The 15184-nt window shown below is 43.2% G+C and overlaps 1 protein-coding gene across 1 annotated transcript in view; it reads left to right on the top strand.

The window, feature by feature from the left end:
• The first annotated feature begins 46 nt into the window (after positions 1-46).
• Positions 47-15184, top strand: part of FNIP1 (folliculin interacting protein 1) — a 65119-nt gene continuing 49981 nt past the window's right edge. The window contains exon 1 of the mRNA XM_082291194.1: positions 47-226. Coding sequence (XP_082147320.1) covers positions 138-226 — 89 coding nt within the window. The 5' untranslated portion in view covers positions 47-137. The remainder of the gene's footprint in view (positions 227-15184) is intronic.

Raw genomic sequence — 15184 nt, 5'->3', positions numbered from 1 at the left:
GCAGCGCCGGGTGACTAATTTCTGTCATATGACTGTGACACCGAATGGAGCGGGGCGGGCGGAACTAGCCGTGGCGAGGGGACGGCGCTGCGCGGAGCCCAGCGCCTCGGCGGCGGGGGCAGCGGCGGCGCCCCAAGATGCCGCCCACCCTCTTCCAGAAGCTCTTCAACAAGAAGCACGGGCTCATCTCCCCGACCAGGGACGCTCGCGACGACTGTGTCTTCAGGTAACCGGGACGGGGCCGCGCTCCTCCCCTGCCCCAAACTTCTGCGCCGAGCTCCGAGCTCCCTCCGCCGCCCGGAGGACGCGGGGGCTGGCAGACTTCGGCAGCTGCTCAGCGACGTGCCCCGCTCCCCCCAGCCCCGGGGGATCCGTCCCTCGCCCTCCGGGGGAGCGCCGGGGCCACCCTGGCCGGGCCCCTCCGGCGGGCGCGGGGCGGGAGTCCCCCGGGACCGCCACGTCGGGGCTGCCTCGGTGCCTCCGCTCGGCTGCCTCCGCTGCCGGGGCCGCCGCTCCCAACGCCGGGCCGTGCCTCGCCCCCAGCCCGCGGCTGCCTCCCCTTCCCCGGCGTGTGTGGGGCCCCAGTCCCCGCGGGTCCCTCGGGGGATGGCCGGGGGACGGCGACAGGCGGGCAGGTCCCCAGGGAGCAGCCTCAGGAACGGGGAGAAAACGTGAAGTTTTGGCCAAGAGAGGAGTCGGGCTTTTCGTGAAATTCGTTATGCTCTGACCTCAGTAGCACCGGATCAGCTGAGCGGGGTAAAGCTCAGGAGGGGGAGCAGGGCAGCCCGAGGGGCCAGGTGGGCTCGCACGGCCTGGGCCTGTGGGGGCCAGGGCAGGGAGAGGCTGCGTTCGGGTGCTCTGCGGGGCCTGGGGCTCGCCCGGGGCCTCCGCGGGCTGGTGTGCTTGGAAACAGGTAGTTTCTGTGCTGTTGCACGCGTGAATAATGGTCACGCTCGAAAAGAAATGCCGTGTCTGCGTCCTGGCAAAGAGAGAACCTGCAATATTCTTTTAAACTGCAGTTTGCCACCTGGATGCAAATACAATCTGCTTCATTAGAAAGAGTTACGCGCTTCTTGAAGCACTTCTAACTGTGTGATGAAGCTGTCCTCCCACCCGCTGCCTTGAAATTTACTGCCTACAAATGATCAGCCCTTGGGCTGCTCTCCAACGGGAGATCTCTGACTGATGGGCTTCATTTTCTGTGGTGGGATACCCCTTTTAACTGCAGTATTTAGCAGTTTAGATCGATAATAGTGTATCTGCAGTTATCTAAGCACAAGGGTTTTCAAAAAATACTGATGGGACTATATGAGTCCGCAAGGAGTCAAGACATGCTCCTGGACCTTACCTGGAGCTCACACAACTTTTGAAGACACTGATCAGAGCTGCTTGCACACCTCTTGATATTCACTGTGGAGGTGAATCCTTTTTTTAATGATCTTCTCTAAGAAACAAAATGTTTTAATGATGTTGATGTCATCTTATTTTCCAAATCATCTTAATACTGGACCAGAGGCCTTGGTGGGGAAGAGAAGGAGTACTAGGACTGCTCTGTATAATTGTCGTGCCTTTTGCCTTGCCTTCATGATGGGTTTGTCTAGAGACTGGTGCTTCATGCAACAGCTGCAGTGCAGACCTGGGGCATAAATGTGGGGATCACACCCGTGTTGAAAGGAGGAGAGTACTTGGCAAGGTCTTTGCTTCCCTCATCATCTGTATCATTCTGTGCCAAACTGGGTCTGAAATTTATAGTGCTGTTTTGTTTTGTGATGTGAACTGTCAACTGGTAACTGGTGAATTTGCAGTTGGGGTTTTTTTTGGTGGACCCACAGGTATAATTTGCAGGGAAAGGCTGATGAGGCTCTGGGAAGGATGGGAGATCCAGCTCTGACTTAGAAGAACCAAGTAGTATTTCTGAAGACTAATACAGATGCTTTCTAGGCATATTGCCTAACAGCTGCTTTCATTTTCCAAATGGGGCTAAGTTTGTAGCTAAAATCACAACTAGGGAGGATTATCAATTCCTGGTGAAAATTTCAGATAATGTACAAAATAGAGACTGTTATTTAGGACAGCTGAGTCTTTGGATGCTGGAAACATGCACTTTAGAGTTTAGGCTGTTGCTGGTTCCAGTGAACCTGAATGCAACAGCCTCATCAATTCCATTGGTGCAAGGTGATGTTTTACGGATTGATAAATTGTATCTGTTTACAGCCTTAATAACAGAGCATTTCCCAGATATTCTGAGCACTGTTATTTCTGTCTGTCTTCACTTTGAAAGATTTGGTCTCTTATTGAGGAGACTGTGTAGAACAACCATAAAAATGCATAAATTCTGTAACTATATTTTGTGAATAATATGCACTTGGAGAGAAAAACCCAACTATTCTGGCAATGACATTAGTATAGCAGAACATTTAAGGATGATTTTACCACTCTTTTTTTTTTACTATGAATATATTTTGCATTTTTATGAGGCTTATTGTGAAAATTCATCAGTTCTACTTATCTGACCTTACACTGTTTCAAAAATAAAACACTGCTTTTCAGGAGAAGCATTTTGTTTAGTTGTTGATTTGTTTGTGGTAGGTTTTTTTGTTGGTTTTTTTTTTTTTTTTTTTCCTGCCAAGAATCTCTTTCTGTGCTGGGAGTATGTGAAATTTTGTGAGCCTAGATCTAGCCAGGCTGTGTAAAACCCTTCAGGACTAGGTGCTGGAGAAGTTAACAGGTTTAGTAATGGGACCAGTAAGTTAGCAACACTAAAATGGGACCAGTAAGTTAGCAACTGTAAAATATTTGCTGAGATGCCAGTTTGCCATTTATATATTTTTTTAATATATATATATGCAGTTTATTTTACAGAAGAAACTTTAGGAAATCACAGCAGATCCACTACTTGTTAGTTTTTTAGCTCTTCCATTTAATGCAGGGCAATTGGCAGACTTGGCCCTTAGAGTGAAATCTCTTGGTACAGCTTGACATTCACATGGTGAGCAAGAATATTCAAATTTTAGTGGTAAAATCTGTTGACAAGGAACACAGAAACACCTACAAGTATTCTAGGAGGGAAGAGTCAAGCCCTTAAATTCCAAGATGTAGAGTACCTGCTGTCTACTGCAAATAATACTCACGTGAGTGGATTTTCCCTCAGGGTTACTATTACTATAAATAGAATCTCTTGGCCATATTGTAGCATCTGGCACAGGCTGCTGCTGGTGACAGGAGAGCTCAGCCCAGGCTTGGGCTGTTACAGTTATTAGGAAAATAAAATTTCACGTAAGCAGTTTTCTAGAATTATAGAATCAAAGTATTCCTGCTGTAAAAATACGTAAAGGTGTTCACGTGAGCTGTAAGCTGTATGTGTCTGAAATGGGAATACACTTTAAAATAGTAAATAAATGAACCCTGTTCCAGTAAAATGGAAATAATCTTACAAAAACTTCCTTAAATTAAGCAGAAGCAGCCGTGCATTTCTGCTGTATATTATATGGGCACACAAAACATTCCACTGGACGTTTACATTACTGACTGTCACAGATAGTGATTTTCAGCTGCTGTGTCTTTCTTGGCTCTCCAGGGATCCACTTCAGCCCTCTGGAGAAAAGGGAGCTGGTAGGTCACTGGAAACTCAACCAGCTTTTTGTTCTTCAAAATGGGCTCAGTAGATTTAGCCCAAAGCTCAGTAAATTACCAAGAGGGCTGAGGCTTTATATCCTTGTCAAGATGTGTGTAGTGCAGTATTTCCAATGGTAAATACAGCTGCAAGGACTGCAGCAGAGTTTCTGCAGGAGAGTATGTGTGTTGGGATCCTGACTGGACTTGGAGCGCTGTTAGTATGTGGCAGGGGGAGAGGCATGATCTTGTAACACTGCACTATGGGACTTGCACATTTTGGGGCTGTATGTAGGAGGGAAACTCAGTGGGGATTTTTTCCATCTTATGTATGAAGTTCAAATACTCATTCCCTTCTGTCTCTAGACATCCTGCCTCCCTAGCTGGAGGATAGAGGGATTATTAATCAGAAGTTCTTTTTACACTACAGCTCAATAAAAGCCTCAGTGTCTTTTTTTAAATTTTAATCTAGGGAGCTCTAAAGAACCATCTCATTCTGAGGGGCATTCCACTGATGTTTGCAAACTCTGTTTTGCTCTTGTTAAAGCAGCTGTTGCAGAGGTACTGCTGTGTGGTGATTGTTCAAGCTTGACAGAACCCCTTCCAGTTTCAAGTTTTACCAGCTGTGGTGGGTATCTTTGGGCACATTCTTCCTTTAGGACATTGCTTTGGTTATTTACGTATCTTTGAGAATGAGTGCTGTTTTGCAAGCTGGGAGATTCAGGAATAAATAATTTTAGATGTTCTTTATTATGGAGAAAGTCATTTTTTGTCATCACGGAAATGTGCTTTCTTGGGGTCTTCTAGTAATATGTGCTGCTCCTTTATTTGAGAGGATAGTTTGCCAGGTTCCTGAGATAGGAAAGGCCTCAGGCTGACTGCAGAGTAGTATTTCCTGAAATCTGTCTAGGCAAGCATTCCCCGTCAGCCCAGACTCTTTCTGTTCTCTGTGGCAGTGAGTTTAAGTGGTATCCTGAGATGTTTCCTTTCACATCATTTTTGGCAGCGGCATTCATCAAGGGAATGCAATAAACCTAGAGTTGGAAATGGGTAGCTTGATACAAAGATGCTTCACGAGCCAGTTCCTCTGCAGAGCTATTGTTCTTGCACAGTAAAAATGCTACATACTTTCTTACAAAGGCATAATTGCTTCTTGAACCAGAGGTTAATTTCTTGAAATAAAGTGCAAAGAGACTCAGAGACATTTATTAATGTGTAGCCAGGGACTACTACAGCTTTTTAAAGTGGAGGCTGGAGTAAGGTGAAGGAGGAACACAAAAGTTGTCTTTATACTGGTATTTCCAGTCAAAAGTTTTACCCACAGAACTTTATTCTCAGGAGCAGGTAGCTTTGTGTACAGCTTGGCTGAGCCCAGGGAAGCAGATCTCTTGCCAAACTGTGTCAGTTCTTGGGAGCAATGCAGCCAGCAAATTCCTGATCCTAATAGCTCTGCATAAGGCTTTTTAAAGCTGTTCCTCAGCAGTGCATCAGGCCAGCCTGACCAAAACCTGTTATTAATGAAGCAGCATGTTTTATGTTTGTTCATTTCTGGCATTCTGCAAGGCTTTTTGTCAATATTTGTAAAACTCCTGGAATTTCACCACCTCAAAATCTATCTTCCAAAAGAGCATTAGCTGAACCCTATTTTGTAATAGCTCCAACTTTTATCTTTTTCACTTACCTGATGAGTTTAAAAAGCTTTCATGCCATAATTTTTAAGACTATTCAAATTCTTAAACATCTAAAATGTTATTGTGCTTTTATTAAGTTCATTTTTGCCTTTTAATGTCCTTTTAAGTTTTGCTTTTTTGTAAAAATCCATCTCTTCTGTAATGTCTGGAAGAGTATGGTTTTGGCTATTTGGTGCTTTCATTAGCTTGAGTGTACCAACTTTTAATAAATACTTTACTTTGATTTATGCACAGTTTTCTCTATGCTATGATGACTTTGGCTTGTGTTTTGAAATATATCGCTGTTTTCTAAAGTACTTCTTTGTGCCAAAATCTGTTTTGCATTTCCTGTCACGTAAGTTTTTATGTACCTTCCAATGTTTAAAGTCAATTTTCGTCTTGGAAACAGAGACATACAAGCTACAAGATTCCACTAAGCACCTCTGGAACTTGGAGATAGTTTTGATAATTTCTTCTGAAAGGGCCACCCTCCAAGCCCTCCTTGCCACCATTCTCTAGGTCTCCCAAGTGCTTCTCCAGGTAGGAATGTGGTGCTCCTAAAACACGCAGCATGTTCTTTAAAATTAGGTGCTAGCTTTGAATAAAGCTGCAAGCTGGGTCTGTACAGTGACTGAAGGAGTTGATAATCAGAGGGTTGGCAGTCCATCCAGTGATTATTTACTCATATTATCACCAGATCTGAAGGAATTAACTTGGATTGATATTCCCAGCATGCTAGGTGCATGTGAGTGCAGAGACTGATGAAATAATTTGAAAACTGTTGGGGTGCTTGTGTCTGCCTGGCTTTGTGCCTTGGGAAGTTTTTCCCTGCCCTGGTGGGAACTCTGCCTAGCCCTTGCTTCACCTTGGCTTCTTCCCATCACCTGTGGAACAGGGAACACGAACAGCGAAGTGAAAAAACCCTCTGCTCATTTTTTCTCTAGTTTTTTAGCAGGAGGTAAAGCTCATTACAAAATGAGCTAACAGGTGAAAGGTCACCCTTGCTGCCTTTCCTGCTGGCATGTCTTGTGGTGGCTGGGAGCTCGTGGTGACTTGAGGATTTGGCATCACGAGGCTGCCCTGCACGTCCTGGCCATCATGAGGTCAGCTCTGTCAGAGCACACTCTGCTTCCTCCCAGCCTGCGGCATCGTTTCTTCCCCATGGGATGGCCTGGGTTGTCTGGGGATAGCTGCAGTCTCCTGCCTCACCGAGCAGCCCTTGGAACAGTCACTTTCTTGGTTTCCCTCCCTGCATTTCAACTCCTTCCTCGAACTTAGAAATCTTTTTGAGGAGAGGTTGGAGTGAGTGAATCATGTACGTATAGATATACTCAAGTGGAAATGCTTCTTTACACTTGGGTTACACTGGCAAGTGTTGTAAGGAGGTGTTTCTACAAGCTCTTGGGTTCTGTTTCTTCCCTTTCCTACTGCAGGTAAAATCATGAGGCATGAGGATGTACCAAGAGAATGGGGTGTATGTACCTGATTGTGCACTGTGAGGTCGTCTTCTTTTCTGAAATAATTCCACCACTCATTTTCAGGTGACTGAGGGTGTGTTTACATGTCTCATGTTACAAACCTTGCTGACTTGGGATGATCAGCTCCTCTGGTTGATTGATAGATTGTCCTTGTGTTTTCAAAGGGCTTTATCCCTTGCTCTGTGTATGCTTTGAGTTAGCGTATGCTCATGGTGACAGCTTGGATGAATCCAAGCTTCTGTTCTGGAATAAACTGGTCCAGTGTGACTTGGAGCCTGAAACTTGTGTTGTAATTTTGGCTGAATGCTGTAGGTGACCACTTTAGCAGTGTGTTTTACGAGTGGAAAGTAAAGCACGTGGTGGTTTCATGCTCAGCGGTTGTGTTGCCTCCCAGTGCTACATCTGGAGCTGAATGTCTGCAGGATCACATGTTTGTGAGTAACGTTAGGAAAAATGCAGAGCTCAGTTGCAGCAGCAAATCCACAGTGTGGTTGTGCTGGGCTTCCAGAATCAGCCAAGAGCAGAATTTGTCTCTGAGGACTTGAAAAATTTTGCGTTTCTGGTGTTAGATAGAGAACCTTAATGTGTAAAATATCTGCTGGAGGAGAAAAGTTATGCCCATTAAAAACAGGAAACAGTTTTAGTAATCAGTAATTGGTTTGCTAGTGCACCGGCTGTTCTGTTCCACCTTACAGTGAGTAGTAGCAGAATTCATATAGGGGAAATATTAATATATGGGAAATATATTTGAGCAAAATACATGTGATTCTCTTGTGCCTAAGGAATGTGACCATAAACACTACATTCAGTCACTAATTTCTAACAGTACCTGCCCAAATATGTTCTGCTTCATAGACAGGTGAGTGGTTATTATGTAGTCTTTGTATTGAAAAGGATTTATTTATTTTTCCAACAATGCATGGTTAACAATGTTGCTTAGTGCTCAACTGAAGCTTTTACTTAATTCTGCACATTTGCGTGAACAATCTTTTTCTTCTCTGAAACTGATAGCTTCTGAAGATACTATTATTCAGAACACAATATGCTGCAGAGAAACTTGTTCAAACATGTGAATTGTGGCACAAAATACTCCATGAACTACATCTAGAGTATTAACAGTGCATGTATGTGAGGTGCATCTGCAAGTAAAATGTGCTTGTAATAAAGTTTTTTGTCTTTTCTAATTTCATCGCTCTTATCAAGCAATTAAACCTTTGGACGTAAACAGTTTGGCTGTATGTAAAAACTTTTTATATTTAGCAGTCTTGTCTGATGCTTTTGGGTTGATAATCTGGATATCTTCCAGCTCTTGTATATTATCTGTCTTTGAAACTCTGGCCTTGAAAGAACCCATTTTGTACAGGTGGAGGACTCTGCAGTGCTGCCAGTGTCAGTAACAATCCTGGCTGTAGGTACCCCCTGCCCACGTGAACAGGGTTAGCTGTACCCAAGTGTGGGCCTGCAACAGCCCCTGCTGACAGCAGTGAGCTTCAGGCATGAGAATGATCCATCACCGCTGGTCCTGCTCTGTTTTCTCCAGGATCGCAACATCCTCAGTAGTCATTTTGGTCTAAAATGAGTAAAATATGTCACAGAAACAATCACATTTCCTTTACTCTGGGTACTGATCATGCCCTGTGCATTAATGGTGTTTCATGCCCCTCCAGATGTGTGTGCCTCACTCTCAGCATTTTCAAATGTTTTTTCCCTTGCTCCAGCTAAAATGTCAGCAAAACATAAAATTTGTAATAGTACCAGAAACCTTCTACTCTTTCAGTTTGTGTGATATAGAGCTGGGAAGAAACGGTAGCCAAATTACAGTTCTCTTCCATCTGTTTTAGTTGATAAATGAAGAAATTTTGAACGCAGTTCAGCCCTGACTTTAGATCCTGGCTATGTGCCTGTTTAAGCCGGAGTAGTATCTTCACCCCAGTTCCTGTGTCATTTTCCACTCAAAGAGAGAGAAGGTAAATGGTTTGAGCATTGCCCAGAGGAACTGTTGCTTTGCTATATGCCTTCTTATTTTTATTTTAGCCTCAGGAGCTATGGAAATGGTGGCTCAAGGAGTGCAGTACTTGGCCTTGCACTCCCCTTAGTAATTTCTAAACCTTTTGATTGACTTCAGTCGTGTCTGGTGGAGACTGTGAGAACAGAAGTCTGAGTGAGCTGAGTTTCTCTAGTAAAAATGCTGTGGGTGCTGTTGCGTGCCTCCTGCGCTTTGGTACCTGTGAAGCTCTGAGCTGGCTGCACCTCGTCTATTCCTGTTTCAAATGGCCATGTCCATGGGGACAGCCAGAGTATGGGCATGTTGGAGGAAGACAGTAGTCATGTGGTTCCATAGTTTGCCCTGCATAGGTTGCAGGGGACAGCCTCAAGAAAGGTCAGTCCTGTACTACTGCGAATACCAGAATATCAAAACCTCTGTCAGCTGAATTATTTTGCTTTCTGATGAGTATTAAAGCACACACTGTCTGCTACATAACCACATTTCTCTTGTTTCATGCATGTCCCAAGTTAAAATCAGGCCTCCAAAGCCTGTGTGCTCAGCACTTAGTTTGCCACATTTATGGGTAGTTATGGAAGGCTTCAGTCGGGCAGAAGGTAACACATCACGTGTGAGGAGTTCAATGGGAAATGAATGAGATTCTTGACGAGTATTTTTGCACTCTCCCCACGCCACCCCCGTGCAGCCTTACCTAGAAAATGTTCTTGCCGTTTGGAGACTTGGCTGAATGGTTTGTTTACTCCTTTTCATGAAACTTGACACCAGAAATTTGTAGCAAAAAACTGTGTTAGTTCAGGTGTTAATGAAGAATGGGTGCAGATGATAAGCTGTGTGGTTGGGTGTGCAGGAAACAGGCTGTGGAACTTGGCGGGAGGGTATGCTCCTTCTCAGAAGCTTGTTCTAGTTGAATGACGTTGTCTGAACATCTGAGAAGCTCTTAGGGACAAAGTCTGCCAGAATTTTCTTGTTCCTACAGGAAAAATAACAGTATCACCCCTTAAGACAGAGTTAAAGAAATGCCTCAAATGTCAGGACAGTGAATTGGCTTACAATGCTGTGTTTCTATTTAAAGGCAGCCCAAACTCTGACATAGAACTTAAATAGTCAGACAGAAAAAGGTGGTTGGTTTTTTCAGTACTTAAATGTTTCAGCTGCTCTGAGTTACTGGAAATTACTCTACTTGCTCAGTAGAAAAGGAAATTGTTCTACTGACAGCATGGAGTACTAAGAAGCTGTGAAAATGAGCATGGTGGTTTCTTAACTGGGTATATTTACTAGTCATATAAGAGATACTAATCATGAACTTCCCAAAACAGATATAATAAAAATGTATGGAAATAAAAAAAAAAAATCAAAGCAGCTTTAAGTTCTTTTGAGGCTATAACAGAATTTTTTCTTTGCATAAAGAAATATTTATCAAACTTTCTTCAGATAAGCTAAAATACCATTTTGTAATAAGACTAATTTATTTTACTTTTAATAGGGGTTTTTTTTCCATGCTATCTTTTGTGCAGTTTTCAACAAAGGAATAATTTTGGTTAGCCTGAGTATGTAGCTGTTTTAAAATGTGTCATCAGATTTTAGTTTTCAATTGAAGAATGCCCAGAAACTGCTAGGTAGCTTATGTTTGTGTGTTGCGTAAGGCTTTTTCTCACTTCGGGGTCAAAAGACAAGACACCAGGTATTATAGGTTTTGTTGGTTTGGGATTTTGTTGTGTTTTTGCCCACCTGGATTTAGTATATACTCATTTAAACACTGGTCTTTTTTATTAGTAGCTAGCAGGACAAACCAGGTGAATTGCACTCAGGAGGTGACATTAGTCTATGCCCACATTGGAGAAAAAATCCATGCAAGATAATGTAAGATTCAGTAATGGCAATTGTTCTCATCTGTATGGATTGAGAAAACAGAGAAGAAAATATACAGGGAAGAGGGAGTTTGACAAGAATTTGTTTTTTATATGAAACTTAAAAATTAAGGCAAATACCAAGTAGCCCAGTTCTATGAAGTCCTCAGCATCCCCACTGGGGTTTGAAGGCTTTCAGTGCCAAAGCCTTGAGCTTTGCTAAAGGATATTCATGCTGGAAGAAAAAAGATCACAAGAGCAGGAAAGACCTCACTGTTAGATCTGTCACGTGTATGTATATATTTGTCTGTGTCAGACAAAATACATATATCTGTATATTTCAAAATATACCCGGGTGCCTTCACTTTCCATCATGGCTCTGAGTGTGCAAACACCTGTCTCACCTCACAGCAATCAGGATACCACAAAGCAGAAACCTTGCTCAGCTGTTGCCTGTAAGAAGAACTTTGGTGTTTCCCCCAGCTGTGAGACAGGTAAATTCATTATCTGTGTGCACTGTGTAGACAAGCCTAAATTGCTGTAATGTGACACTGGGCAGACTCCTTTGCTTCTTAGATCAGAACCATAATGCTAAGATTTTTGCAGTTTTGGGGGCTGATAGATGCTGTATAAATACAAGCATTTTGGAGTTGTCCTGTGTACAGAAGGTTACAAAGGTACATGTGCAAGTGTAGTTGGAAGCACTTGTATGATGCTGTGATTACATACATACATTTTACAGGATTTAGTGGTTTTATGGGCGTGGTGGTATTCAGTCAAAGGTTGGACTTGATGATCTTGGAGGACTTTTCCAACTTTAGTGATTCTGTGATTCATTTTGCTTGGGATGTTTTGTTCCTTGTAGTGTTCTCCCTCATTGTCACTGTTCCTGCTTGGTGCTCTGCTTTGGGAACTTGTATTTACACACATGCACTCACACACAGAAGAAGAGAATTAATGACCATCTCGCTTTACCTTCTCTTCTTCTGTTCTCTTCTTAGTGTTGTCCTGTCTGAGGCCTGCAGTGCTGCCTCTCCCCTCTGAAGGGTTCCCCTCGGTGCTGTGCTGTCCCTTCCTCCTTCTGCCACAAGCAGTGGGGTGCATCCTGTTTGGGGTTACTGCTGTGTCACATCAAGTGATGTGCATGAGAAGGGGAAGGGGAAAGGGAAACAAAAGGCCAAGGGAGTGATTACTTTGGCTTACTTACAGCTCCTTTAAAAAGACCACGAAAAAATGACCCAACAAAAATAAACCAGTCCAAAATGTCCTGGTGGCATTGACAGCTATTGCTGTCCAGCATGTGAGCCTTTCTTTCCTCTTGATGCAGTGGAATAAACAGCTTTGTGTAGTGCTGTGGCTGGTTCACAGCAGGTTACCTGCAACACTAGGCTGCTTCGGGTTCCACATTTTAAGGATGCTCATGTGGACAGACTGAAATCTGCTGGCAAGCTGTGGTGGTTGGGAGTGTGTGGAATTATGTTCACATCAATTCCATTACTACCAGCAAAAAGGGGTTTATTGAACATACAGTAAATATACATATATATCTTGATTAAGTAAAGCCTCTCCCAGTGGAACAATGTAGGTTTTATCAAGTGATTCTGTTGATTCTGTCAGGCAGAGCTGGTTTGGACTGTGTGTTCCAGCTCAGTTCCATGATAAGGAAGGTGTGTGTTTGGAGTGAGGTTTTTTTCAGTGCTGATACCCAGGGAGGGCATGTTGAGCTGAACCTGGAGTTTCTTTATCAGAGACAAAGATTTTAGCAGTAAGAAAAGTTCTGGGGCATGTAAGGGCTGTGTTCAGCTGATGCTCAGAGCTGCCATGTATCTGTCATGTGGCGTTCTCAGTAACACTTGACCAATTCAGTTTTTCTGCTGTGGAAAATCCCTCTAGATGGATAGTCGTGTTGAAGAGCTTGGGCAATGGCCAGTCCTACATTGTATTTTGCATTCCTACCATTCTTGGAAACCAAAAACCGTGAGCTTGTAGTGAGACTTAGAAAACCGAAGGGGATGGCAGAGAGCCTGAGGATACAGAGCTCCTTGTGGCAGTGAGCAAAGCACAATGAAGCAAACTCAGTAGAGCACTGTGTTAAGTTTGGTTTAAAGGTTGATCAGGTCTTAGCTGATAGCTAAATGCATTTCTACACATTCTTCTGCTGTGGGGAACCAAAGTGTTTAGGACCTCACAGTTTCAGTGCATTTTCTTGAAGGTGCCAGGCTGCTCCATTATTCCATCAGTTTGTATTTTTTTTCCAATGTTAAATGAAGTTGTGGCTTGTTCAAGCATCTGATTTTTATTTGTCCTCATGTCCTTATGAGTTACATAAAAGTGAAGTCAGGGAATGTCTTTAGTGTCTGCTCTATATAGATCTACCTGAAATAGTTTCAGGTCACCTTTACATGCTTAATTTGGAAAACACTTGAGCAGCCTGACTCTTGCCTTGGAGAATTGAGCAGTCTAGGGTCCTCACAGTAGTCTTGGGACCCTTGCAGTATCTGCACAAATCAAGATCTCATCCCTTCTGCAAATTAAGTAGGGGCCTGTTTGACTCGTAGAGCCAGTAAGGGAGGGATGCTCAGTGCATGGGCTGGAGCCAAGTCAGAAAAGTCGTCCCTCCTGAAAAGCAGCTGTAGGATAGATCCAGTCCACCTAGATATTCGTTAGTGTTATTTGGCAGATCTATGAAATCATTCCTAATTGTTTCAGGTTTGGAGCCTGGCAATAGCCTTGAAATGCAGTGAACTTGATGGTTAGTGGTTTTGAAGGTTAACTAAAGGGATGGGTTAAAGTCCTCTGGGCTTATGGCAGCAGGTAACCACTCTGTGTGCAGAAAGATTGTAGAATTGAGCCACATCAGACATTTGAAGGTGTTGGAGGATGCTTAGATGGCAAGTGACCAACACTGGTGTCAGGCAGTTGTTGATTCATGGGGAGTATCTATCATTAGGACTTGTGGGATGTTGGTATAAATGAGCATCATGTACAGATAGGACAGTCTGGGATTTCATTCCATAGATATGAATTTGTTATACTTATTTGTATAATCATCCTCTGTCTTTAGTTTGCAGTTGTTCCTGTGTAACTGAGATGGGATTTTGGTGAAAGCTGATGGGGGCAATAAGACTGAGTCAGAACTGTGCTTAGGCATGTGCTGTAAGTCTAAGTAGTTTGGTTGCTCCCAATGAACCCTCTCATGTGCTTAGCACTAGGCATGTGTTTTAAATAAGTTGTAAAATCTACACAAATGAGGAGGGTGAGACTGAAAGCAGACAATATTTAAAATCAAAGGTTTAGGGGGTCGTATTCTTCAGGAAAAAAGCTTGGCATTTAATGCATTTCAATGACACACTGAGATTCAATGTCACCTTCATGGGAAAAATTGTCACCATCTATTAATTTTATGTGACTGTCTTGGTAAATGACCTGGTAACACAGCAAACTAAAGTTCACTGTAGTCCTCTACAACCCCAGAATTTGGACTGAGAGCAGCATTTTGGGATTATCGCTACATCAGACCTTGTTTGAACTAAGTACATATAAATAAGTGTCCACCAGCTTTTTCTACTATACACAGTTTGTGAAATTGCTTTACCATGTCCTGAAAATTTCTTTGATATTTTTAAAGCCTGTTGCTATGGGAACCAGACCCCATAACAGAAAAGCTTTCTGGTACTAAGGAGGCCAAGAAATTCATTTAACAGGAATAAAGCCACAGAAAAATAGCTTGTATTCTTTTTCCAAAAGCAAACAAACCCCAGAAGAAAGCCTGATATTCTGAAGCAGCCTGGACCTGGATTATCAGATGGAAGGGGACACTGCTCTCAGGGCTTCAGAGCTTGGCCAGGGAGCTCACCCTTTGGACACTTGTGCTGGTCCTGACTCTCACAGGCGAGAATAATCAGGGAATTCACAAGCATCTTTCTCTGAAATAATTCATATTTCTTTTTTTTACCTTTTTTTTTTTTTTAATATGGAAAGGTTGAAATGATGTGATGGATTGGTTTATGGGCAAGAAAACACAAGTTTTGCTTCTCAGAACTGGACGTCCCTTTTGTGCTTTGCTAATACAGAAACTGGCAGAACAGGCATTACTTTTTCTTTGACGTTGGGGTTTGCAGCCCTGTTTTCTTGTGTCTCATGACTGAGTGAATCAACACCTAATTAAGCAGTCACATGAGGGACAGAGCAAAATGCTGTTCAGGCACTGATCCCTGTGAATCTTCAGAGGGTAACTACTTACATCTGTCTTCCTCCTTTTCCAAGGAACCCTGAACAGCTGCAGCTCTGCTTTTTTTGCCTTTTTTGTTTGGTTTTTTTTTTTTTTCCGAGGAAAAAGAATAGCACGTAGACCTTGGCTAAAGCAATGCTGCCTATGCAGATAAATGAGACCTGGGGTAGGGGGAAGGAGGACCAGGGAGTACTCAACAAAATCTTGAGGAATGGGAATGATTTGAGTTCGTGCTGGGGATGACTTAGCTGAAAGCCTGAAGGTATAGTCCTGGTGCATTTGACACTCCTGGAAATTTAACTGAAAATGTGAACGTTGGGCAAGGAAGTTGGGAGTGATCT

This window comes from Coloeus monedula (assembly GCF_965178545.1).
Source record: "Coloeus monedula genome assembly, chromosome: 15".
Classification (NCBI taxonomy): Eukaryota; Metazoa; Chordata; class Aves; order Passeriformes; family Corvidae; genus Coloeus; species Coloeus monedula.
The sequence above is the reverse complement of the archived record's forward strand: the minus strand, read 5'-3'. Positions and strand labels throughout refer to the sequence as shown.